The sequence below is a fragment of the Salvelinus fontinalis genome, chromosome 12, assembly GCF_029448725.1.
Source record: "Salvelinus fontinalis isolate EN_2023a chromosome 12, ASM2944872v1, whole genome shotgun sequence".
Classification (NCBI taxonomy): Eukaryota; Metazoa; Chordata; class Actinopteri; order Salmoniformes; family Salmonidae; genus Salvelinus; species Salvelinus fontinalis.
This window is the reverse complement of record NC_074676.1, coordinates 36,675,347-36,701,297: the sequence shown is the minus strand read 5'-3', so window position 1 is coordinate 36,701,297 and position 25,951 is coordinate 36,675,347. Positions and strand designations below refer to the sequence as shown.

The following is a 25,951-nucleotide window of genomic DNA, read 5'->3' as shown; positions in this document are numbered from 1 at the left end:
CTCATTGAGTTCCTATCGGACCTTGTAGTCATAGCAGATATTCAAATTTTTGGTGACTTTAATATTCACATGGAAAAGTCCACAGACCCACTCCAAAGGGCTTTCGGAGCCATCATCGACTCAGTGGGTTTTGTCCAACATGTCTCTGGACATACTCACTGCCACAGTCATACTCTGGACCTAGTTTTGTCCCATGAAATAAATGTTGTGGATCTTAATGTTTTCCCTCATAACCCTGGACTATCGGACCACCATTTTATTAGGTTTGCAATCGCAATAAATATTCCTTGATGCCCTTCCAGACTCCCTCTGCCTACCCAAGGACGTCAGAGGACAAAAATCAGTTAACCACCTAACTGAGGAACTCAATTTAACCTTGCGCAATACCCTAGATGCAGTTGCACCCCTAAAAACTAAAAACATTTGATATAAGAAACTAGCTCCCTGGTATACAGAAAATACCTGAGCTCATAAGCAAGCTTCCAGAAAATTGGAACGGAAATGGCGCTACACCAAACTGGAAGTCTTCCGACTAGCTTGGAAAGATAGTACCGTGCAGTATCGAAGCGCCCTCACTGCTGGTCGATCATCCTATTTTTCCAACTTGATTGAGGAAAATAAGATCAATCCGAAATGTATTTTTGATACTGTCGCAAAGCTAACTAAAAAGCAGCATTCCCCAAGAGAGGATGGCTTTCACTTCAGCAGTAACAAATTCATGAACTTCTTTGAGGAAAAGACTCCCCTTTAACCTCATTAGGATAGGGGGTGCTGTTGTCACTTTTTCTGGAAATCGTGTAATTTTTAAACGGCTTCCTACTCAATTCTTGCTCGTACAATATGCATATTATTATTATTATTGGATAGAAAACAGTCTCTAGTTTCTATAGCCGTTGAAATTTTGTCTCTGAGTGGAACAGAACTCATTCTACAGCAATTTCCCTGACATGGAGTCAGATTTCACACATCTTGGCCCCTGATCTGGAGTCACTTTAAAGGTCTCTGTGAATGCTATGAGGATACTAACACTGCTTACGTCTTCCCCTGGATGTCTTTACGTGATGACGATTTGAATGGAGTCGATTGCGCAATCACAGCCTCTATAAAACAGATCAACGTGTAGGTAGTAACTCTTTTCCAGCTGCGCCGGACGCGCGGTGGACACCGACCTGCTCTTTTTCCAAGCTTTAGTGTAGCCAGTAATATTTCTCCGGTCATGTTTTTACTTGTAATAGGTGTTAAAGACATCATAAGGTAGTTAATTTAAACCGTTTTATAGCAATTTATATCCATTTAGTGCGATTTTGGGACATTTCTTTCTGAGACAATTTCAAGCTCTGGGCACGTTTCCAGTTCATGCCGTACGCAGTGGGCATTTCCACATGGGAAGAGGACAGCTTTCGACCAAAAGACGATTAGACCCAAGAAAGGATTCATAGCCCAAGATTCTGATGGAAGAACAGCTCAAAGTAAGAGCAATTTATTATGATAAATCGTGTTTGTCGAAAAATGTTAATCGCTTATGCCGCCATTTTGTTAGATGTAGCTTCGCTTGGCGCAAACTGTATTGAAAAGTAAGGTTAATTTAAAAAATGTAAATCAGCGATTGTATTAAGAATTAAATTGTCTATCAATCGCTGTCCACCCTATATTTTTTAGTCACGTTTATGAGTATTTATGTATACGACTAGATCACTGTCTAATATGGCGCACGACATTTTCTGACCAGCTGGGCAACTTTTGTCATTGTCTAACCATGATTTTGGTGGCTAAATATGCACATTTTCGAACAAACTCTATATGTATGTTGTAATATGATGTTACAGGAGTGTCATCTGAAGAATTCTGAGAAGGTTAGTGAAAAAATTAATATATTTTGGCGATGTTGACGTTATCGCTCTCTTTGGCTAGAATCAATGCTCTGGTAATGTTTGCACATGTGGTATGCTAATATAACGATTTATTGTGTTTTCGCTGTAAGACACTTAGAAAATCTGAAATATTGTCTTTATTCACAGGATCTGTGTCTTTCGATTAGTGTATGCTGTGTATTTTTACGAAATGTTTTATGATTAGTAATTAGGTAATACACGTTGCTCTATGTATTTATTCTAGTCGATTTGTGACGGTGGGTGCAATTGTAAACTATGATATCTACCTGAAATATGCACATTTTTCTAACAAAACCTATCCTATACCATAAATATGTTATCAGACTGTCATCTGATGAGGTTTTTTCTTGGTTAGTGGCTATCAATATCTTAGTTTAGCCGAATTGGTGATAGCTACTGGTGTTGGTGGACAAAGAAAAAATGGTGTCTTATGCTAAGGTGTTTAGCTAATAGATTTACATATTGTGTCTTCCCTGTAAAACATTTTAAAAATCGGACATGTTGGCTGGATTCACACGATCTGTATCTTTCATTAGCTGTATTGGACTTGTTAATGTGTGAAAGTTAAATATTTAAAAAAAATATTTTTTTTGAATTTCGCGCCCTGCCTTTTCAGTGGAATGTGGGAGGAGTGCCGCTAGCGGCACCCCTGGCCTAGACAGGTTTTAAATCTGCTTAGTTGTCCTGAGTCTGCACAACTCTGCCAGGAGAGACACTTAAGTGTTAAGTGACACTTAAGTGTTTTAGTACTATATCTCTTGACACAATGATGAAAATAATCATGACTTCTAAACCTTCAAGCTGCATACTGGACCCTATTCCAACTAAACTACGTACTGAAAGAGCTGCTTCCTGTGCTTGGCCCTCCTATCTTGAACATAATAAACGGCTCTCTATCCACTGGATGTGTACCAAACTCACTAAAAGTGGCAGTAATAAAGCCTCTCTTGAAAAAGCCAAACCTTGACCCAGAAAATATTTATTTAAACTAAATCGGCCTATATCGAATCTTCCATTCCTCTCTAAAATCTTTGAAAAAGCTGTTGCACACTGCCTTCCTGAAGACAAACAATGTATACGAGTCTGGTTTTAGACCCCATCATAGCACTGAGACTGCACTTGTGAAGGTGGTAAATTACCTTTTAATGGCATCAGACCGAGGCTCTGCATCTGTCCTCGTGCTCCTAGACCTTAGTGCTGCTTTTGATACCATCGATCACCACATTCTTTTGGAAAGATTGGAAACCAAAATTGGTCTACACGGACAAGTTCTGGCCTGGTTTAGATCTTATCTGTCGGAAAGATATACATTTCTCTCTGTGAATGGTTTGTCCTCTGACAAATCAACTGTACATTTCGGTGTTCCTCAAGGTTCCGTTTTAGGACCACTATTGTTTTCACTATATATTTTACCTCTTGGGGATGTAAATCGAAAACATAACGTTAACTTTCACTGCTATGCAGGTGACACACAGCTGTACATTTCAATGAAACATGGTGAAGCCCCAAAATTGCCCTCGCTGGAAGCCTGTGTTTCAGACATAAGGAAGTGGATGGCTGCAAACGTTCTACTTTTAAACTCGGACAAAACAGAGATGCTTGTTCTAGGTCCCAAGAAACAAAGATATCTTCTGTTGAATCTGACAATTAATCTTGATGGTTGTACAGTCGTCTCAAATAAAACTGTGAAGGACCTCAGCATTACTCTGGACCCTGATCTCTCTTTTGACAAACATATCAAGACTGTTTCAAGGACAGCTTTTTCCATCTACATAACATTGCAAAAATCTGAAACTCTGTCCAAAAATGATGCAGAAAAATTAATCCATGCTTTTGTTACTTCTATGTTAGACTACTGCAATGCTCTACTTCCCGGTTACCCGGATAAAGCACTAAATAAACTTCCGTTAGTGCTAAACACGGCTTCTAGAATCCTGACTAGAACCAAAAAATTGGATCATATTACTCCAGTGCTAGCCTCCATACACTGGCTTCCTGTTAAGGCAAGGGCTGATTAAGGTTTTACTGCTAACCTACAAAGCATTACATGGGCTTGCTCCTAGCCATCTTTCCGATTTGGTCCTGCCGTACATACCTACACGTACGCTACGATCACAAGATGCAGGCCTCCTAATTGTCCCTAGAATTTCTAAGCAAACAGCTGGAGGCAGGGCTTTCTCCTATAGAGCTCCATTTTTATGGAATGGTCTGCCTACACATGTGAGAGACGCAGACTCGGTCTCAACCTTTAAGTCTTTACTGAAGACTTATCTCTTCAGTAGGTCATATGATTGAGTGTATTCTGGCCCAGGAGTGTGAAGGTGAACGGAAAGGCTCTGGAGCAACGAACTGCCCTTGCTGTCTCTGCCTGGCCGGTTCCCCTCTCTCCACTGGGATTCTCTGCCTCTAACCCTATTACAGGGGCTGAGTCACTGGCTTACTGGTGTTCTTCCATGCCGTCCCTAAGAGGGGTGCGTCAATTGAGTGGGTTGAGTCGCTGACGTGGTCTTCCTGTCTGGGTTGGCGCCCCCCCTTGGGTTGAGCCGTGGCGGAGATCTTTGTGGGCTCCACTCGGCCTTGTCTCAGGATGGTAAGTTGGTGGTTGAAGATATCCCTCTATTGGTGTGGGGGCTGTGCTTTGGCAAATTGGGTGGGGTTATATCCTGCCTGTTTGGCCCTGTCCGGGGGTATGATTGGATGGGGCCACAGTGTCTCCTGACCCCTCCTGTCTCAGCCTCCAGTATTTATGCTGCAGTAGTTTAGACACTGCCCTGTGTAGGGTGCCGTCTTTCAGATGGGACGTTAAACGGGTGTCCTGACTCTCTGAGGTCATTAAAGATCCCATGGAACTTATCGTAAGAGTAGGGGTGTTAACCCCGGTGTCCTGGTTAAATTCCCAATCCGGCCCTCAAACCATCACGGTTGCCTAATAATCCCCAGTTTACAATTGGCTCATTCATTTCCCTCCTCTCCCCTGTAACGATTCCCCAGGTTGTTGCTGTAAATGAGAATGTGTTCTCAGTCAACCTACCTGGTAAAATAGCAGATAAATAAATAAAATGTGTCTGGGGGCTAGGGTCAGTCTGTTATACCTGGAGTATTTCTCCTATCTTATCCGGTGTCCTGTGTGAATTTAAGTATGCTCTCGCTAATTCCCTCTTTCTCTCTCTGAGGACCTGAGCCCTAGGACCATGCCTCAGGACTACCTGGCCTGATGACTCCTTGCTGTCCCCAGTCCACCAGGCTGTGCTGCTGCTCCAGTTTCAACTGTTCTGCCTACGGCTATGGAACCCTGACCTGTTCACCGGACGTGCTACCTGTCCCAGACCTGCTGTCATACTCTCAATGATCGGCTATGAAAAGCCAACTGACATTTACTCCTGAGGTGCTGACTTGTTGCAACTACTGTAATTATTATTATTTGACCATGCTGGTCATTTATGAACATTTGAACATCTTGTCCATGTTCTGTTATAATCTCCACCCGGCACAGCCAGAAGAGGACTGGCCACCCCTTATAGCCTGGTTCCTCTTTAGGATTCTTCGTAGGTTTTGGCCTTTCTAGGGAGTTTTTCCTAGCCACCGTGCTTCTACACCTGCATTGTTTGCTGTTTGGGGTTTTAGGCTGGGTTTCTGTACAGCACTTTGATATATCAGCTGATGTAAGAAGGGCTATATAAATACATTTGATTAGGGGGAAAAACAATTTAATACATTTTATAATCAGGCTGTAACATAACATGTTGGAAAAGACAAGGGTTCTGAATACTTTCCCAATGCACTGTATATTTATTAAAGCCCTTTCAATGGAGAAACTCCATTATTAGTCTAAGACTACACTTAATCTTTGTCCGGGAAAACAAACTATAATGACAAGCCCATCTTATGCAATTAAACTGGCCCGTCTCTGATACAGTACATACGTGTGTGTTGAGGCGGTAGGACATGAGCTCAAACTCTCCATCGGGAGGAATGAAAGAAATGGTGCGGTCATTCTCAAAGCGGGACAGACGCACACACTGGTGGAACTTCGTGTCCTCCAGCTCCACTGATTTACTCTTCCCACCTGTGATGAGCACAGCAATAGAAAAATATGGAGAGTTGGAGGGCATTAGAGGATTGGTCTTGGTACAAGTACAGTTCTGAGAAAAATGAAAGCTATGTTTAATTGAAATAGATTTAGAGGTAAGAGCTGAATCCTAACTTGAGATGTGTGCACAACTCCAACTGTCTTGAAAATCATGCATTGCTGTCTATGGGAAATTGTGAGCAAAAGGCTAAGTGTCTAAAGTTAGGGCTGAGAATCCACACAGAAGCAGCTTTGAAGTCTACATGCATTTGGCTTTTAACTGAACTGTAACCCATTCAGTGGTAAACAGTGCAGAGGAACTCACGTCCAGTGTTCTCAAAGAGAACTTTGTCGTTGAGCCCCAGACGCAGCTCAGGCATCCCTGACAGGAACACCCGCATCTTGATGGAGCCCACGATCTCACTGCGCAGCACGTTACCATTCGCACTGACCTGCACATCCATGAGAAAAGGGGAAGTAGTCATTTTACAACAATTGCTCAAATGTGTCTAAGATCAAATGGTTGATAGTATTTCAATAAAACACTGAATGATTTTGTCATAGACAAAAATAAACATTGCAAGCCACGACTGTATTAGAGGGAAGGGAGTGTTAGAACACAACGTGACAAGGCGCCTCACCAGAAGATTAACAGACTCAATGACGTCCAGGAAGACTTCGTTCTTCCTGTACTTGATGCCCTCTGACCTCCAGGACACTGCGTTGGTGACGGTTGCAGGGGGGCGCGGGCCCCCCGTGTCTAGCTTGTGCCCCTCTTGGGTGATGTACCTAAAAACCAACAGAGACAAACAGGGTGAGAGGATAGGACAACAATGACAGATACCACTCTGTCTGCAGCCATACTGGGTGCTTAGGTGAAATTCTAGATTTACGGTACATACACTACTGTAGATCACTACGTATCTTGTGTTTAACTTGGAGGAATTTGAAAATGTTTAATGGAAGCAAAACATAGGTTTGTACAGAGTTTAGGAGACTGATTAAGGGCTGGAGAGGATACTCACTCTTGAAGGATCTTGCTGTCAGTGGTCTGGGGGTAGCCAAAGTCCATCAACTCATCCATCAACTCATAGATGATGACAAAGTTATCTCTGATACTCTCCTCTTCCAACTCCTTAAAATACTCTGAGAAAACCTGAAGAGACAAAAGGACTTGAATAAAGTTACCCACCTGCATTTTCTCATGAAGTTGGTAGCAGTGCATCATATAATAATTTAAAGACAAGCTATAACACATTTCTTACCAGTTAAACATCTGTAATAACATATGGGTAATAATTGGCCAAATAAGACTACGATTTTCATCACCCTCCATAGTAAACACTCCATTGGACACCATTTTATACCGCATAATAGACAAAATATGCAACTCACCTGAATAATTTTGTAGAGGAAAGAGAAGACCAATGAGACACAAGCATTTTTCTTAGACGTTGCTACAACTGATTGAAAATATATTAAGGTGAAGTTGATGTGGGGTTGATAAGTAAAACTAACATGAGCTGGAAAAGGAGGTCAGTTTGAGAAATAACTGAAAGTGGTATTTACTGGAAGTGATCCTTTTGTGAGCTCTCAGGGAGTAGTAGTATATTTGACATAAGCAATCAAACTAACCATCACTCCCTTTTACCAAGCGCAAGTATAATTTTCCCATTTGTATTGGGTGCTCTAATATTGGAAAGGCAAAGGAATATTGAGGCAGTAGTAGGATGAGTGAGTGGCAGTAAGGATACGGTACAGGTTGTTGTGTTTGATCCACATGAAGCGGACACCTCCGTGGGCCAGGATAGGGGATAAGTTACCCTCCTCCTCTCTGTCCATGAGGATGGGCATAAAGTGCTCAATCTCTGACATGTCCACATCTCCTCTGTAGTTACGGCAAACCAGCACCTGAAAAGGTGAAACAAAACAACAGGAACTTACTCTCACTTTCTCTATCCTTCATGTTAGGACATCTACATCGCCTGTGTCTCCTGACGACATCCTGAACAGGAATCACTGGCAATGTATTCATATCTTCCATTGTCCTTGATATGGAACACAAAAATCTACATAATTGGACTATGCATTTGAGCTTGTCACACACAGCGGACAGTTTTTTTTAGGCACACCACCTGGTTCAAATGGTTCGCTCCTATGTACGTTGAGTGACGTGGATGTGGCTTGCTATAAAAAGCAGGCAGACAGAGGCATCCAGTTAATGTTCGATTCGACGTTAGAATGGGCAAAGCGAGTGACCTAAGAGACTGATCGTGGTATGATCGTCGGTGCAGGGCGTGTTGGACTTTCCACACACAACTATGTTTAGGATTTACTTAGAATGCTGCAATAAACAAAAAACATCCAGTCATCAGCAGCCCTGTGGGTGAAAACAGCTCATTGATGAGAGGTTGAAGGAGAATGGCAAGACTCTTGCAAGCCACAAACAGGCAAATAATGGCACAGTACAACAGTGGTGTGCAGAATGGAATCTCGTAACGCACAACTCGCCGGTCCTTATCACGGACGGGCTATTGCAGCAGAGGCCCATACATGGTTATCAGCAAAAACGACTCGTGGACACGCGATCACCACTGGACTATTGAGGAGCGGTCCAACGAATTCCAGTTCCTGTTGCGTCATGCTGATGGCAGAGTCAGGATTTGGCATAAGATGCATGAGTCCATGGCCACATCGTGGCTGTGTCAAAGGTACAGGCTGATCGCGGTGGTGTAATGGTGTGGGGAATGTTTTCCTGGCACACGTTAGGTCCCTTGATATCAATTGAGCAATGTTTCCATGCACCGAAGCATTCCGGCTGTTCTGGAGGAAAAGGGGGTACCGACCCGGTAGGAGACGGGTGTACCTAATAAATTAGCCTTTGGATGAGGGCAACAGTTGGTGGTCACGACAACCATGGATTATAACACCTCTCGTCTACTATTCACAAGGCCACCACCATTATCATAATCACCTTCATTGCAGAATTTGTCTTTAATGCATCACGTGATCCAATGAAACAGTCCATTCAAAAGCTGGTGGGGTAGCTAGCTAAGTAACATTATTTTCCCGCGGTTTTCAAAGCACTACTGATCTGATCGTTTCAAAAGGAACATTATTACTTGATCAATGATGTCCGAAGATTTGTTTGATCACATGGTTTTTCAAACGTGTGTTGCAAAATGCGAGATGCCACTGATGTCGCCGTGGTTCCGGTGAATTCTATGACTCCAAGCTTCTTTCAAACACGGACCTCTACTGGACACCGTACTTACAATGTACCGTATATAGACTTTTTCATGTAGCGTCACATGAACGATAGCTCAGCAGGTAGTCGCGGGGTCTAGAACACTCAAATGACAGGGAATGGGGCGAAGGCATTTAAAAAAAAAAATGTGTTTTATGCGACACCACATCATTTCTGCACATTGTTACTCAAATATGCACTATGCAGATGTAACAGTATAAACTTTACTTCGTCCCCTCGCCCCGACCCGGGCGCGAACCAGGGACCTTCTGCACACATCAACAACTGACACCCACGAAGCGTCGTTACCCATCGCTCCACAAAAGCCACGGCCCTTGCAAAGCAAGGGGCAACACTACTTAAGTCTCAGAGCAAGTGACGTAACTGATTGAAATGCTACTAGCGCGCACCCGCTAACTAGCTAGCCATTTCACATCCGTTACACTCACCCCCCTTTCAACCTCCTCCTTTTCCGCAGCAACCAGTGATCCGGGTCAACAGCATCAATGTAACAGTATAACTTTACGTCGTCCCCTCGCCCCGACACGGGCGCGAACCAGGGACCTTCTGCACACAACAACGGTTGCCCACGAAGCATCGCTACCCATCGCTCCACAAAGGCCACGGCTCTTGCAAAGCAAGGGGCAACACTACTTAAGTCTCAGAGCAAGTGACGTAACTGATTGAAATGCTACTAGCGCGCACCCGCTAACTAGCTAGCCATTTCACATCCGTTACACAGACACTGCTCAGTCACTTCCTGGTTGTTAAAATTCTAATAGTTTACCTAATTTCAGTGTGTGTGACAAAACAGGCAAGTGTAGTGTAGAGAATCATTGTATTTTACCTTTATTTAACCAGGTAAGCTAGTTGAAAACAAGTTCTCATTTACAACTGCGACCTGGCCAAGATAAAGCAAAGCAGTTCGACACAAACAACACAGAGTTACACATGGAATAAACAAGCGTACTATCAATAAAACGATAGAAAAAATAAAGTCTATATACAGTGTGTGCAAATGGTGTGAGGTGGTAAGGCAATAAATAGGCCATAGTAGCAAAAGTACTTAATTTAGCAAAATAACACTGGAGTGATAGATGAGCAGATGGTGATGTGCAAATAGAAATACTGGTGTGCAAAAGAGCAGCAAAGTAAATAGAAACAATATGGGGCTGAGGTAGGTAGATTGGGTGGGCTATTTACAGATGGGCTATGTACAGCTGCAGCGATCGGTTAGCTGCTCAGATAGCTGATGTTTAAAGTTAGTGAGGGAAATATAAGTCTCCAGCTTCAGCGATTTTTGCAATTCGTTCCAGTCATTGGCAGCAGAGAACTGGAAGGAAAGGCGGCCAAAGAGGTGTTGGCTTTGGGGATGACCAGTGAGATATACCTGCAGGAGCGCGTGCTACGGGTGGGTGTTGTTATCGTGACCAGTGAGCTGTGATAAGGCGGAGCTTTACCTAACAGACTTATCGATGACCTGGAGCCAGTTGGTCTGGCGACTAATATGTAGCGAGGGCCAGCCGACTAGAGCATACAGTTCGCATTGGTGGGTGGTATAAGGGGCATTGGAGACAAAACGGATGGGACTGTGATAGACCGCATCCAGTTTTCTGAGGAGAGTACTGGAAGCTATTTTGTAAATGACATCGCCGAAGTCGAGGATCGGTAGGATAGTCAGTTTTACGAGGGTATGTTTGGCGGCGTGAGTGAAGCCGGCTTTGTTGCAAAATAGGAACTGGAGATGTTTTGGATTGGAGATTTTTAATATGAGTCTGGAAGGAGAGTTTATAGTCTAGCCAGACACCTAGGTATTTGTAGTTGTCCACATATTCTAAGGTAGAACCGTCCAGAGTAGTGATGCTAGACGGGTGGGCGGGTGTGGGCAGTGAACGGTTGAAAAGCATGCATTTGGTTTTACTAGCGTTTAAGAGCAGTTGGAGGCCATGGAAGGAGTGTTGTATGGCATTGAAGCTCGTTTGGAGGTTAGTTAACACAATGTCCAAAGAAGGGCCAGATGTATACAGAATGGTGTCGTCTGCGTAGAGATGGATCAGGGAATCACCCGCAGCAAGAGCGACATCGTTGATATATATACAGAGAAGAGAGTCGGCCCGAGAATTGAACCCTGTGGTACCCCCATAGAGACTGCCAGAGGTCCGGACAACAAGCCCTCCAATTTGACACATTGAACTCTGTCTGAGAAGTAGTTGGTGAACCAGGCCAGGCAGTCATTTGAGAAACCAAGGCTGTTGAGAATGCCGATAAGAATGCGGTGATTGACAGAGTCGAACGCCTTGGCCAGGTCGATCTAAACTGCTGTGAAATATATTTTCCATAACCAAAAATATTGTATTTTCAGCTGTTTGAAGCTCGTGTACCAAACCGAAAGTAAAATAATGAAAAGTAAAACTTAAGACCGTAAAGCATAGAAATAGCACACGTAGAACAGATCAACCTCGTCTTACTTGCTTTCACCGAGAATGACTGATCTATAACTTACTTTTCTATGCAAATTTTGTTGGGTCGCCCAAAAACCTACACATTGCAGCTTTAAACAATTACTTGTCTTAAGGATCTTAGATAATACCATAGATTCCGTTTTTGATAGCAAAAAAATGTGATTCAAAGCAAAAAAAAGGAAAGCATAATGTAAGGTGCAATGGTAACTAATTGTAGGCTACGAAGACGAGCGAATAACCGCTGCACCATTGAAATTTGATGAATAGTGTGGGAAAAAACGTATAAAACATCAAACGGTACTTTTCATTGCTGACCAGAAGATGTCATTTACATTTTAGTCACTTAGCAGACGCTCTTATCCAGAACGACTTATGTATGTGAGTTCATACATTTTAACAACAAAAAAATGTGTACTGGAACCGGCACGCTTGGCACCGACGATCATCACTAACGTGAATTGTTAAAAAGCTCCGAGTAATTAACCGTTTTTCGGCACAATTTGGTAAAAGCCCCAAAGGCTTCAGAAAGCCTCGGTTTCCCATCACTACTTTCCCATGTCAACATAAAGCTCTCAAATTCAATACTCTATATTTTTCTTATAACGTAAACTAGCTAGCTTTATATTGTAACTTGTTCATCAAATCGTGCAACTCATTATTATCTAAACATTTTAATGTGAAACACTTGTTATTTAGCTAGCTAGCTAACGTTAGCTAACCCAAATCTGTCATGTCCTCTTACCTTGCCTTTGAGGTCTAACACGTAAACAGCACTTGCTGACATTTTGCTTCTAGTTCGCCGTAGCTTACCACGAGTTGGTGATAAATATATTTATAATATCTAAATATTACAATATAAAAAAAATGCGGTAGGGTAGCATCCAACTAGGGGTGCTAGGTGTTTTTCGCTACCATTGACCGGGTTTTGTGCACACGTCACTTCACAAACCAGAAGACACAAAACGTTATATGCGCCACTTCCGGGAAGCTGTCACCGCCTTCTTCGGTGGGGTTTATCGGCGGTTGGCATCCAACGTTATGGTGCATTACCGCCACCTACTCTACTCGAGTGTGAGCCAGAGACAAGGATAAACGAAATCCTACCTGCCAGCCCCGTTGCTCAAAAAATATAAAGTACTTGAGACTATATCTAATGAAGTTCCACCCAATATACTCTTTAAACTAATTTCCTGTATCTCCTTCTCCCTCATACTAGATCTAAGCCTCTCTCTATCCCTCTGATCCTACCCACACTGTAACAATACATGCTCCACGGTCTCTGTTTCCTGGCAATAATCACACTTTCCCGTTGGATGCTTTCCAATCACATTTAAAGTCTTATTCAACTGGCTGTGTCCCACCCGTAATCTTGTAAAAATAGCCTCCTCTCTTCTGTCCCTTCCTGCCGTCCTCCCCTCCCCGACTTTCCCCCGAACTTTAAATAAATGCCCGCCCTTAGTATCTCTATTCCACTGCTCCTGCCATCTCTCCACCATCACTGTCCATATCAGGCTTTTTGCCTCTGCTTTGCTTACTGAAACTACAACATCCCTACTACTAAGTGCTTGTTTAGCCAGTACATCAACTGCCTCAGTCCCCTCCAGCCCCACATGGTCTGGGACCCAAGTAAATCTTATCTGTATACCCATCTATCTAATCCTGCAATGGATTTGTAGAACTTCATAAAGTAGGCGTTGTCTGCTACCTGAGCTAAAGGACTGCAGACTCATCAACACTGCACATGAATCAGAGCAAATAATTACTCTGGCTGGCTTGACTTCCTCCACCCACTGCAAGGCCAACAGTATGGCCATCAGCTCCGCCGTATATACAGCAAGATGATCTGTAATATGTTTCCTGACTGCCACCCCACATTCCTGCACTATCTTTTGAACCATCTGTGTAAATGGCCACAAAATCCTGATACACAGTATACAGACATCTCTTAAACAAATCAGATGGATCAACACCATCCCTATCTTTCTGTAGTCTCTCCAACACTTCTAGAACTACTGGAGGCAGGAGTAGGGGCGAGGTAGATTTATAGGAATAGCTACCGTTGGACTGAACTCCCTTCCATATAGTCCTATCTCCTTCACCTGGGTATTACCCACCGACCCAAAGCTTGTGTTCTGTCCTCACTCATGTTCCCAGCATGCCTGTAAAATCCCTTTCGCAGGATGAGACACCCCATGTTCCTGTAGGTTGACCCAATAATTAATTGCCAGATGCTGTCTCCTAATCTGCAATGGCATATCCCCTATCTCCAGTGAAGTAAAAGTTGTCAAAAATATTAATGGTAAAGTACAGATAACCTAAAAAACTAGTTAAGTAGTACTTTAAATTATTTTTACTTAAATACTTTACACGACTGAAAAGATAGCTACAACAGTCTCCTTGTTCACCTGAGCCTTCGTGACCTCTGCTTCTAAGCAGAGCACTGGGTCCATAGTTCCCCTACCCTTCCTGAACCCACTCTGACAGGGTATATACTAGCCCACTGTTATCCAGGAAGTAAGTTAGCCTCACCGAAATCATACGCTCCATAATCTTAAATACATGTGATGTTAAAGCTATTGGCCGATAACATGTTGGCCTCATTGCGTCCTTCCCTGGCTTCCGGATTGGTACCACTACTGCCTCCTTCCAGCTGCCTGGTAGTATCCCCTCCTCCCACACTCTGTTGTACAACACCAATACCTTATCCAGTGCCTCATCACTAAGATGGGCTAACATAACATAGCACACCTCATCTTTCCCAGGTGAAGTTAACCCAGCCTTACCTATTGCCCTTTTCATCTCTGCCATGGTAAATGGTGCATTCAATGCATCATTTACATCCTCCCTCCTATCCAGCACTCCAGGGATCTCCTCTCTCGTTCTCTCTCTCTCCCTCCCTCCTCTGACAAATTTGCCGAGCTATGCATTTGGATGAACGCTTTGTCAATTATCTCTGCCTTCTCGTCTGTTACTGCCATATCATCCCCACTCGTCAACACTGGATAATCCCACCACCTTGTGACTCCACTCATCCTCTTAATCATCTCCCACACGTGTCGCCCTTCCACCATCCCCACACTTCCCATACTCATCCTCCCCTCCACACCTGGCACACCTGATTTTCTCTTTACATGCTGTTGCCACATGGCCAAACCTCTGGCAGTTATTACATCTTAAAGGCTTCGGGACATAAACCCTCACATAATAGCTCATACATCCTATGGTTGCTTTATTTGGCAGGACCCGGGCCTTGAAGTTTAACAGAATAGATGGGCTATCTACCCTAACGCCACCCCTTGTTGCTTGCAATCTTTGAGTGTTTACTACAATGCCTTCTCAAGTTGACGCTTACCTCTTTAGTGCCAAGGCACTCCTGTCATCACCCCTTTAATCCACTGATTCCCTGCTTGACCAGGCCAGCTGCTAGACACCACCTTGCACTTCCCTATTTACTTCACGCAGAGCTTTTTCCCTCTGCGCCATGTCCTTACAGAGCACCAACAAGCTCCCATCTCTTAACACTTTAGCATTGACAACTTCCCCAATCAACTCTTGTATCACAACCTTCACAGACTCATCACCCCAACTCCCCCTTCCTCCCTAAACTTCAGAATCACTTTATGCTCCTCCTCTCCATGCTGCCCTCGCAACTTCTCTCTACCCCGAAACCACCGCTAGAGTTGGAAACTATGTTCTAGCAACACCTTTTCCAAGACAAATGTTTCATTCATACATAAGACATCATTTGGTCGATATTGTTTTCTATTACATATTAGAATTATTTTAGAGACTACACAGTACTTATTTATGCATGTGGTGGTATAAGAGACCAGGGCGGGTATACACAATGCGTTTCAGAATAGGAGTGCTGGTCAAGGATCTGTACATATAATCATATTCATTATGATCTAAGGGCCAAAGCTTATCTGAGATCAGCACACATACTCCAACAATTTGGGGCTATAATAATTGTAGGATCTCTATGCCTCTACTTTACAAATAGATGGTTCTGCAGCTCAGCCTGTGGAAAATACCAACTAAATGTCATTGTGCAATCTTTACAGCAACTAACTACACACAGTCAATAATTACAATCAACATTATGGCGTATAAATTAATGAATTTCCAAATACAAGGAAAGGTAGCTCACTTTAATCAAATACACATGATTACAACAGCATTCTTGTATAATCTAGTATAATTCAGCATTTGGAACAAATGTATTCACAAAGGGTGTGTTCGTAAAGTCACTCTGGAGTGCACTCTGGGCATTTGTAAATTCAGAGCGTTGTAAGATTGTCTATTCATGAATTCAGAGCATACACTGGAAGCTCTGGCCGAGGAGTAGGATTGATTGGAGCGTTCTGACCTTACACGGCAGTAAAGCACCCAAGCTAACTGCCTAACATTGGCTAGCTACTTCCAGACACAAATGAGAGAACACCTCACTGATCATTTTACTCGCCCTAGCAGAGCTGGTTAGGCTGTTTTCATGTTATCCAGAGCGTTGGTGAATAACTGTGCTGCTGGCAACAATCTGGCCTATTCAACAGCATTAGCAAATTCATCAGTTATTCTGCGCTTTGGCACACAGATGAGTGCTCTTAAATCTGAGGAGATAGCCAGAGTGAATTTAAGAACTGACCCAAATTACATATTAACAAACAACAAATGTGTCACAATGGGCATAAAAGGAACTTTTAAAGCATATTCTAAAATAGTGATCCAGTAGTCCTCTTCATTTGGTCCAGCTGACTTTAGGAATATCGTAATGTTCTGTCAGGCTGTCCAGGTGACGGTTGAAATCCTGCAACAAAAATACTGTTGTTTATAGTAAATGCCTCAACTCAAATCTCCAAGCATATTTTCTGAATTACAGTAACTGCATAAAATAATAAAAAGTCTTACCTCAACTCTCCTCTTGTGAGTTTTTTCTGCTTTGTTCAAAATCCTCTCCATTTGCTTAAAGAAATGAAAGGGGGGGGGGGGGGGGTGAATAATGGTATTTTAAACTTTAAGCATTTCATCCCATGACCAACATTGTATCTATTTCAGTGCTTTAACATCAGTTGGACAATACATTTAGCTAGAACAATGAGTATTACCCTCTTCTCTTGCATCTTGTCAAATGCAATTTGAGCTGGTGTTCTTTTGTCAATGTATCCACTCTTGGTCTCCTCCTCTTCGTTTCGATTTGTATTAATTTGCTGCTCCAAACGCTTCTTCTCTTTGTCCTTCTTCTTCTTTCTAAAAAAATAAATAAGAAGGTAGGTAACGTTACACCAGCTAAAGCTTTGAGGGAAATACTAGATTAGGCCTACATGTCTGCTTACTTGCACTTAAAGCTACATGAATAGGCTGACACTAGCTATGTATGTAACAATTTACAGTGAACAACCGATGATGTTGCTGTTGTTGCCATGTGTGCTTGTAGCGAAGCTAACTTTAGCTGGTTAGCGAATTTAACGTTAGCTGGTTAATAGGGACAGAGCTAGCTACTCTTTCATGTCCGACCAAGGTGAAAGAGATACATGGGTTTTAGAGCACACTGACTTATAAGTAATAATAACATGAAATACATACTTTTTACCAGCGGACACAACTCCAATCCCTTTCAATTTCAGGGAGCCTTTCTGAACGGTGGCGTATTGATCCGACATCTTTGTTGTTGTGGATTCGTCGTCTTCTTCTTCTGTGGATTTATATGGCGGTTGGCAAACAACTTTAAGGCGCATTACCGCCACCAACTAGACTGGAGTGTTGATCAGAGACAGTGGAGGTCTAAATCGATGGGGGTATTTGTTATGTTCCTCTGGGTAGCAGCTCATGTGGGAGTAGAGGGGAATGAGGAAGTGGGTATTATCGCCAAGTAGGCTCTTAAACATCCTAATGTTGAGATGGAATTGTCAATCAGTAAATCAGAAGCCAAGGGGTTAATAAGAACAGTGGTTAAAAGTGGCAAGAATTGTGTAACAGAGAGACTAAGGTAAGACACCTGTATAAGATCCAGGAAAAGGTGGGGGCAGGGAAGTCCTCAGGCCGAGAGAGAAGGGAGGAAAGTGTACTCACAAGGCTGAGACTAGGACACACAAGGCTAAATAGTACATTGAAATTGGTGGAGAAACATCCGACTGGGAGGTGTGATCATTGTCAGGCGGAGATGGAGACAGTGGAACATGTTCTATTTCAGTGCCAGAAATATGTGAGAGAAAGGGAGTGATTGTCATTAGATTTGAGGAGTAATGGGGTTGAAAGGCCAGGATTAAGTGAACTGCTGGGGAAATCTAAAGGGGATGTAGTATTTCATTATGTATTTCGTTTCCTTAGGGAGACGAGATTATTGGGTAGGATTTACCCCATCTGTTTCACCCTATATAAGCACTGCAAAACCTCATAAAATACATCCTTTCCGCTCTGAGACACACATGAATTCTGGCCTCACCTCCTCCACCCACTCTGCAGCCAATAGTATGGCCAACAACTCCATTGTATAAACAGATAAATTATCCGTAGCTCTTTTCGTCACTGCCCCGTCGTCCCTGTTTTAGGGTTCTTAGATCCATCTGTGAATATATTAAAGAAAGCATACTATTGTGTTCTTAAATGTTCACTTGCAACTGAATCGACTCCTTCCTCAACACCCTCTCAAGCAACCCTAGATCTATCACTGGCTGAGGGAGAAACCAAGGTGGGAAAGCAGAGAGAACCACAGAGGGGCTGAACTTCCTCCCAAACAACCCCATCTCTCTCGCCATGTAATTGCCTATCCACCCAAAGCTTGTATTCAGATTTAGTTCACCTTTTTTGTAGGATGTGTAGACTTATGTCCTTGTAGATTTACACAATATGTCATGGCCAGCTGTTTTTTTAACTTAAACGGTATCTTTCCCAACTCTACCTGCATTGCTGCCACCAGGGAGGTCCTGAGTGCTCCACAACATATTCTTAGGGCTTTGGCCTGGATAACATCTAGCTTTTTAAAAAATGTCTGAGCTGCTGATCCATATGCTATACTTCCATAATCCATTGATGACCTTAACAACGCTATATATCATTTCCAATGCCCTTCTATCTGCCCCCACTCCATTCCTGACAAGCAATCCATCACTTTCAATATTTTCTTTCCTTTGACAACTACTCTCTTAATATGCTCCGTCCATGTCATTTAAAGTGTCAAACCAGAAGCCCAGGAACTTAAACCCTCCCCAGATTCCTTCCAGACAACTTCAGGTATATTTCCTCTCCAACCTTCCTTCTAGAAAAAAACACAGTCTGTGTTTTCTCAATTGAAAACTTGAAGCCCCACCTAAGGGACCACTGCTCTACTTCATTAATCACTTCTTAAACTCTTCTGGCTCTATGGGTAATATTTCTCCCTCTCTTCCACAGCACTCCCATCATCCGCAAACAACGACCTCCCAATATCAGATCTCACCTGAGAGAATACATCGTCAATCATAATGGAAAACAACAAAGGACTAATCATATCAAAATCAAATCAATTCAAACTTTATTTGTCACATGCTCCGAATACAATAGGTATAGACTTTACCGTGAAATGCTTACTTACAAGTCCTTAACCAACAATGCAGTTCAAGAAATATAGTTAAGAATATATTTACTAAATAAACTAAAGTAAAGAATTAAATGTTACACAATAAAATAACGAGACTATATATGGGGTACCGGTACAGAGTCAATGTGCGGGGGTACAGGTTAGTCGAGGTAATATGTACATGTAGGTAGGGGTAAAGTGACTATGCATCACAGGAGGCATAGTCACTTTTCAGCAAACTTAATGATGGTGTTGGAGTCGTGCCTGGCTGTGCAGTCATGAGTGAACAGGGAGTACAGGAGGGGACTGAGCACGCACCCCTGAGGGGGCCTTGTGTTGAGGATCAGCGTGGCGGATATGTTGTTACCTACCCTTACCACCTGGGGGCGAACCGTCAGGAAGTCCAGAATCCAGCTGCAGAGGGAGGTGTTTAGTCCCAGGGTCCTTAGCTTAGTGATGAGCTTTGAGGGCACTATGGTGTTGAACGCTGAGCTGTAGTCAATGAATAGCATTCTCACATAGGTGTTCCTTTTATGCAGGTGGGAAAGGGTAGTGTGCAGTGCAATAGAGATTGCATCATCTGTGGATCTGTCAGGGCGGTATGCAAATTGGAGTGGGTCTAGGGTTTCTGGGATAATGGTGTTGATGTGAGCCATGACCAGCCTTTCAAAGCACTTCATGGCTACAGATGTGAGTGCTAAGGGTCGGTAGTCATTTAGGCAGGTTACCTTAGTGTTCTTGGGCACAGGTACTATGGCGGTCTGCTTAAAACATGTTGGTATTACAGACTCGGACAGGGAGAGGTTGAAAATGTCAGTGAAGACACTCACCAGTTGGTCAGCGCATGCTTGCAGTACATGTCCTGGTAATCCGTCTGGCCCTGCAGCCTTGTGAATGTTGACCTGTTTAAAGGTCTTACTCACATCGTCCTTTGGAGAGCGTGATCACACAGTGTTCTGTAACAGCTGGTGCTCTCATGCATGTTTAAGTGTTACTTGCCTCGAAGCGAGCATAGAAGTAGTTTAGCTTGTCTGGTAGGCTCGTGTCACTGGGCAGCTCCCGGCTGTACTTCCCTTTGTACTCTGTAATGGTTTGCAGCTTCTGGGGGAGCATTTTCATGTTTGCTTATGGCCTTATACAGCTGGTTGAGTGCGGTCTTAGTGTCAGCATTGGTTTGTGGTGGTAAATAGACGGCTACGAATAATATAGATGAGAACTCTCTTGGTAGATAGTGTGGTCTACAGCTCATCATAAGGTACTCCACCTCAGGTGAGCAATACCTTGAGACTTTAATGTTAGACATCGCGCACCAGCTGTTATTAATGACACTTCCCTGGTGGGTACCATTATCTACCTCATAGCTTTCTGACAGAGCTCCCCACCCTCACTCGTATTGATCGCCCAAAAATCAAATGTATCCAGATAAAAACCCTTTGTCCAACCCCCATGTTATCCAGCTTGATAAGTAGGCCTTCCTTCCACATCATATCACGAGCCATCTCTACATCAAAGAAAATGGCTACCACCACCTCTTTATTTGCCTGTGCCTTAAGTATGATTGACTCGAGGCACAATACAGGTTCCATCGTTCCCCCTGCCTTTGCTAAACCCACTTTGATCTGGTGACAGTCCTCTACTCTTTAGAAAGTACATCAGTCTTTCCGTTATCATCCTTTCCATAACTTTCCATACATGAAATATCAACGCTATCGGCCTATAGCTTGAAGGACTAGTAGTGTCTTTTCCAGGTTTCCGTATTGGCACCACTATCGCCTGCTTCCAACTTCCAGGCAGTTCCCTTCCTGCACACCTTATTGTAAAGGCCCAATACTTTCCCCATTGCAGTGTCACTGAGATGAGCCATCATGATGTAACACATCTCATCCTTCCCAGGAGATGTTATCCCAGCTTTAGCTAATGCTCTCTTCATATCGGCCAACGTAAAAGGGCCATTCAATGTATCCCCCACCATCTCTCTCTGATCCAGGACCCCCCGGATGTCCTCCAATACTCCCTCTTAGCTGTAATTATGGTATGTTTTCAACATTCTGAAAGCCCTTTTCCTACTCTCCACTGTTTCTCTACACTCATCACTCCACTATTGGACTGTGTTACTCTTTCTCCCCTCTGTACCAATAGGAATCACCTGCCTTGCGGCCCCTACTATTGCTCCTCTTATTGCATCGACTGTTTCTATATCTGAATTAAGATCTACCTGAGACAACTCCTGTTCAGTCAACTCCTGGAACTGAACCCACTCCGCTTTCCCAAATATCCATCTCCTCAATTCATTTCCTACTGATTCTTCCTCCCTCAATCCTACAGTACATATGATAGGATAGTGATCACTACCCACTGCAGATTCTTCCAAAACCTCCCAACTACATCTGCCTGCCATTGAACTTGAGATCAAAGTAAGATCCAGAGCAGATTCATTTCCTGTTACTGGGTCAATCCTGTTCCCCAGCCGTCATTAAGACTCACAAGCCCTTTCTCATCCAGTAGTTCCTCCAACCCTGTCCATTTACCTAAGTCTGTAACCCCCCCAAGAGCGTACTATGAGTATTAAAATACCCACACCACATTACCCATCTCCTATCTTGACCTTCTACATTCCCAAGGACCCGCAACTCTAGTCTCTTATACGGGTTGTAAAAGTTCACTATTACCATATTCCCCCCTCCCAACCACACCTCTACCACTACATACTCCTGCTCCACTCCCTCTCCCACACACCTATTAGGGATCCCTCACTTTATAAAGGTAGCACACCCTCATCCTCCCCCTGCCACCTTATCTCTACGGACTGCAACATAACCTTGTATTACAAAACCTCTAGTAGGTTTTAGCCATGTCTCCTGGAAACATATCACATCAGGTTTGGCTGGTAACTCCTCAAGAAACTGGTTGAACTCTTGCCCATTAGCCATCAAACTTCTGGCATTCCATTGAATGATTAACACCATAATGCAAATTAACCAATACATGATTCCTGGCTGGACTGATTCTCAATCTTATTGAGGTCACCCTGTACATTTTCCCATGAAGTTACTGTGATCCCAAGATACCTCACTGCCTGCTCCACTATGATCTTCATCTTAGTCCTTGATTGTCATTTTTTGGTGCAATTGATTGCTGCTGTCACAAATGAAACAACCTTCCTCATGTCTCCTACCAGTCTTGTATTCTCCCCCATTCTGCTCCCTCCATCACGCCCAACCTACATCCCAATCTGCCCTGGAATACCTGTTCTTCTAGGTGCCCCGATTGTTTCTGTGTGAACTACCTTCACTGCTTCTGCATACGAGATGTTAAGCTCACTCCTCACCTGCTGCACTTCCCACCTGTATTTTCATCACTGAACAACCCCCATATGCTACACTATGGGCACCCCTACAGTTACAGCACTTTAACTGGTCCCCATCTCCCCATATGCATGTTCTCCCCCACACTTCGCACATCTCCTTTTGCCTTAACACACCAGAGCTACACGCCCAAACCTTTGACAGTTATAGCAATGCAATGGTTTCGGAACATATGCTTCGCACATAGTAACTCATATACCCAATCCTAACTTTTCCTGGCAATACCAGATCCTCAAAGTTTAGTAGCACTGACAAGCTATCCACCTTCTTCCTTTCTCATGTAATAATGCCCTTCACCCACTTCCGTCCAGTTTGATCCGGCATGCTACTATCAACCACACGTTTACATACCTGCTTGAGTTTGAGCGCCAACTCATACTGTTTAGCATTGAAACGCACCACCACCAAACTTCCATCACAAAGAACTTTAGCAGACACAAACTCTTCTACTTTACTCTCCAAAACCCTAGTCAACGCGATAGGACTCACCTTGATCCTTAAATTTCACCAACACCTTGAACTCCACTTCTCTCAGTACAACACTGTGAACCGAACCTCCCTCATCATCACTACTCTCCTATGACAAGACCTGCAAAGGCTCCTCAGGCTTCCTCTTCATCTTAACCTTTACTCTTACTCTTAAGATCCCATGGCACTTATCGTAAGAGTAGGGGTGTTAACCCCGGTGTCCTGGCTAAATTCCCAATCTGGCCCTCAAACCATCATGGCCACCTAATCATCCCCAGCTTACAATTGGCTCATTCATCCCCCTCCTCTCCCCTGTAACTATTCCCCAGGTCGTTGCTGTAAATGAGAACGTGTTCTCAGTCAACTTACCTGGTAAAATAACGGGAAAATAAAATAATAAATAAACCTCTACTTTTTTCCACTCCATCACTACACTCCATCCGTCCTCCTTAACTACTAACCCCGCTACCTTTCCATCCATCTCTGATACAGTCACAGTCCAGTATTGATCAACCACCTAAAACGGATTTCTGTGTCAACCTGTTGTTGTGGATATCTCCCTCTCTCGATTTCATGCAGATGAGTTTAATGATTGGTACTTTGCTGTCGCATAGAGGCACAGTGGTCGCATGCATTCCTCCAAGCAGGTGGCAGTAACGTGCAATAGAAATTCAGCGACGGCTGATACGCTCGGTTTTCCTTAGGAGAAGAAGTTACCCGGAAGTGGCGATTATGAATGTCAAAGACATGCATGGTGGCCATTTGTGTTATCCCTTACCGCAAGAAAGGATGGCAGGGTACGGATTATTCTGCTCTACAATGAGAATTAAATGCTTTGCGACCAATACGCCTGTGAGATTTTGTATGAGTAACCTGTTGTATAGAATTCCGACGTGTGGATATGCAAAGAAAGTTGGTAAGTAAATGGCGTCTGTAAAAATCCTTCTCCCCCACAATAAATGGTACGGTGGATAATATGTTTACAAGAAAATGTCTTTAGCTAGCTAGTTACCATTAGAAAAGATAACTGGGTGATGAACCCAGGAACAGGTAAATTACAGACATGATGAGCAATGTTATTTCTTTGATTACAGTATGAATAATTATAGCATCAATATAGTGAGGTAGCTAGCTACTTGCTATGTACCACAGTTCCTGACATAACTTCATGCATGTGCAATCAAAATAATTATTTCACACCCACCCACTGAATCACAGCATCTGACTTGCTTTTGCATATTATCTCTAATTGTGAAGTTTATCTCAAGGCACTGGATCTTTAGAATTTCATCCGAGTGTTTCCTTGCCACATAGCATTCAGGACAATATCTTGAGCCAATGATGTTAAATATATGCTATTGCATTTACAGATCGATTAATCAGTTAATAAATGTAACTGTAAGACTTTTTTCAAAATCTATACATGGAAACAATTTCATATGTTTATCAAAAACACTGGGGAGAGATGGCTAGAACAAAGCAGAGACAAAGCAGAAGTCCAATCTTGTTCATGTTCTCTAACTCATTATTCCATGTTTTGTAATAAGACCAGTGAAAGCCGTGCTAAATTATTGAATGAGTCATAACCTGTTTTCATCTCAACTTACTTTCTCTCTCCCAGCTGCCAAAGGGAAGGGCAAGGGCATGGTGAAAGATGTGCTGAAGGGACCGGAGGTGTGTAAGGACCCTGTGAAGCTCACCTCTCACGCTGTTGGAGTCAACATTTTTAAGCAAGGAGACGACCCTGCACTGAAACCTGCCGAGGAGTACCCAGAGTGGTAAGTGCTCAAATATGGTACTACCTTGAGAAGATAGCTGGAGATCAGTTATGTTTTTCTGGGATATTTTATTAATGCTCAACTTCATGTCCATGAATAGCAGCTTTTGTTTTAAACATATAATGTTATTAATTAATAATTACAAAGCATTTCATATGAACAATTTAAGTGACACCAAGCTGCTACCTCTCTTGCCTCCCAGGCTGTTCCGGTTGCAGCTGGGTCCCCCTAAGAATGTCCATGAGCTGGAGCCAGATAGCCATGAGTACTGGAAGGTCCTGAGGAAGGAGCACATGTTGCGCTTTAACAGGTTACACAAAGGGAAGAAGCTGTAGGACCCAGAGCCAGTGAGAGAGAGCCCCTCAGTGATCAGCTGCTCTCTGCAGATCTGTGTTCTGTGTACACCAGACACTACAGCATAGCTGTAACCTGACCAACTCAATACTGTCAGTCTGTATGTCATCTTTCTGCTGAAAAGGAATCACCAATCACCTTGAGAACTTGGACTTGTTGTAAGTAAAGTCAAAAAGAAAGACCTGGATTTTTTATTAATCTTAACTTTTGCCTTTTGATTTCTTATCTCAAATGTTACCATCTATAAGCTTCTTTGAAAAATATCACACATTCAATTTTCACATTATGTGAGAGTAGGAGTTTTGATTCACATCTTGCAGATGGCATCTGGAATACTCTGTGATCGATGCATGGCGGTGCTAGATACTTTCAGAAAAATGAAGGCCTTGTTTATTCTTGTCATTTGTCAGAGTGAACACCTAAATAAATAACCGTTGAGGTCTATTTATTTCATGCAAGAGTTTCTATCAATGGTGAATAAACATCATTCTAAATTCAATGACTGTTTCTGTTTTTATTATTTTAGACATTTTGATTAATCTGCAACATGTGGTTGAGTTTGATCATTCCAAGCTTCTCTGGCTGAGTTCACAATGGAGCCCAATTATGATATTTTTTCCACTAATTGGTCAATCACATCAGATCTTTTCTCAACAGCTCTTTTCCAGAGCTGATCTGATTGGTCAAAAGACCCAATTATTGAAAAAGATCAGAAAAGGGGCTATCTGTCTAAATGCATTCTTAGATATACTGTATATTTC

At 43.0% G+C, this 25,951-nt stretch overlaps 3 protein-coding genes across 3 annotated transcripts in view; 1 reads left to right on the top strand and 2 right to left on the bottom strand.

Annotated features, from left to right (window-relative positions):
• The window catches only part of LOC129867291 (AP-1 complex subunit mu-1-like), a 31,549-nt gene extending 18,914 nt beyond the window's left edge, over positions 1-12,635 (bottom strand). The window contains exons 1-7 of the mRNA XM_055940586.1: positions 12,413-12,635; positions 7,716-7,872; positions 7,357-7,424; positions 6,987-7,117; positions 6,603-6,750; positions 6,287-6,413; positions 5,816-5,958 (exon numbers count right to left, since the gene is read on the bottom strand). Of these exons, the coding sequence (XP_055796561.1) occupies positions 5,816-5,958; positions 6,287-6,413; positions 6,603-6,750; positions 6,987-7,117; positions 7,357-7,424; positions 7,716-7,872; positions 12,413-12,454 (816 nt within the window). The 5' untranslated portion in view covers positions 12,455-12,635. The remainder of the gene's footprint in view (positions 1-5,815; positions 5,959-6,286; positions 6,414-6,602; positions 6,751-6,986; positions 7,118-7,356; positions 7,425-7,715; positions 7,873-12,412) is intronic.
• Positions 12,636-15,800: 3,165 nt separating this feature from the next.
• Positions 15,801-17,420, bottom strand: LOC129867290 (protein FAM32A-like). The gene is made up of 4 exons (XM_055940585.1): positions 17,254-17,420; positions 16,776-16,917; positions 16,579-16,632; positions 15,801-16,477 (listed from the first exon to the last, which is right to left on the bottom strand). Exons 1-4 carry the CDS (start codon positions 17,403-17,405, stop codon positions 16,409-16,411), a joined length of 417 nt encoding a protein of 138 aa, XP_055796560.1. The 5' UTR covers positions 17,406-17,420; the 3' UTR covers positions 15,801-16,408.
• A 6,347-nt stretch (positions 17,421-23,767) lies between these two features.
• On the top strand, positions 23,768-25,689 carry mrpl54 (mitochondrial ribosomal protein L54). Its single transcript, XM_055940584.1, has 3 exons — positions 23,768-23,974; positions 24,680-24,836; positions 25,039-25,689. Exons 1-3 carry the CDS (start codon positions 23,791-23,793, stop codon positions 25,169-25,171), a joined length of 474 nt encoding a protein of 157 aa, XP_055796559.1. The 5' UTR covers positions 23,768-23,790; the 3' UTR covers positions 25,172-25,689.
• The last annotated feature ends 262 nt before the right edge of the window (positions 25,690-25,951 follow it).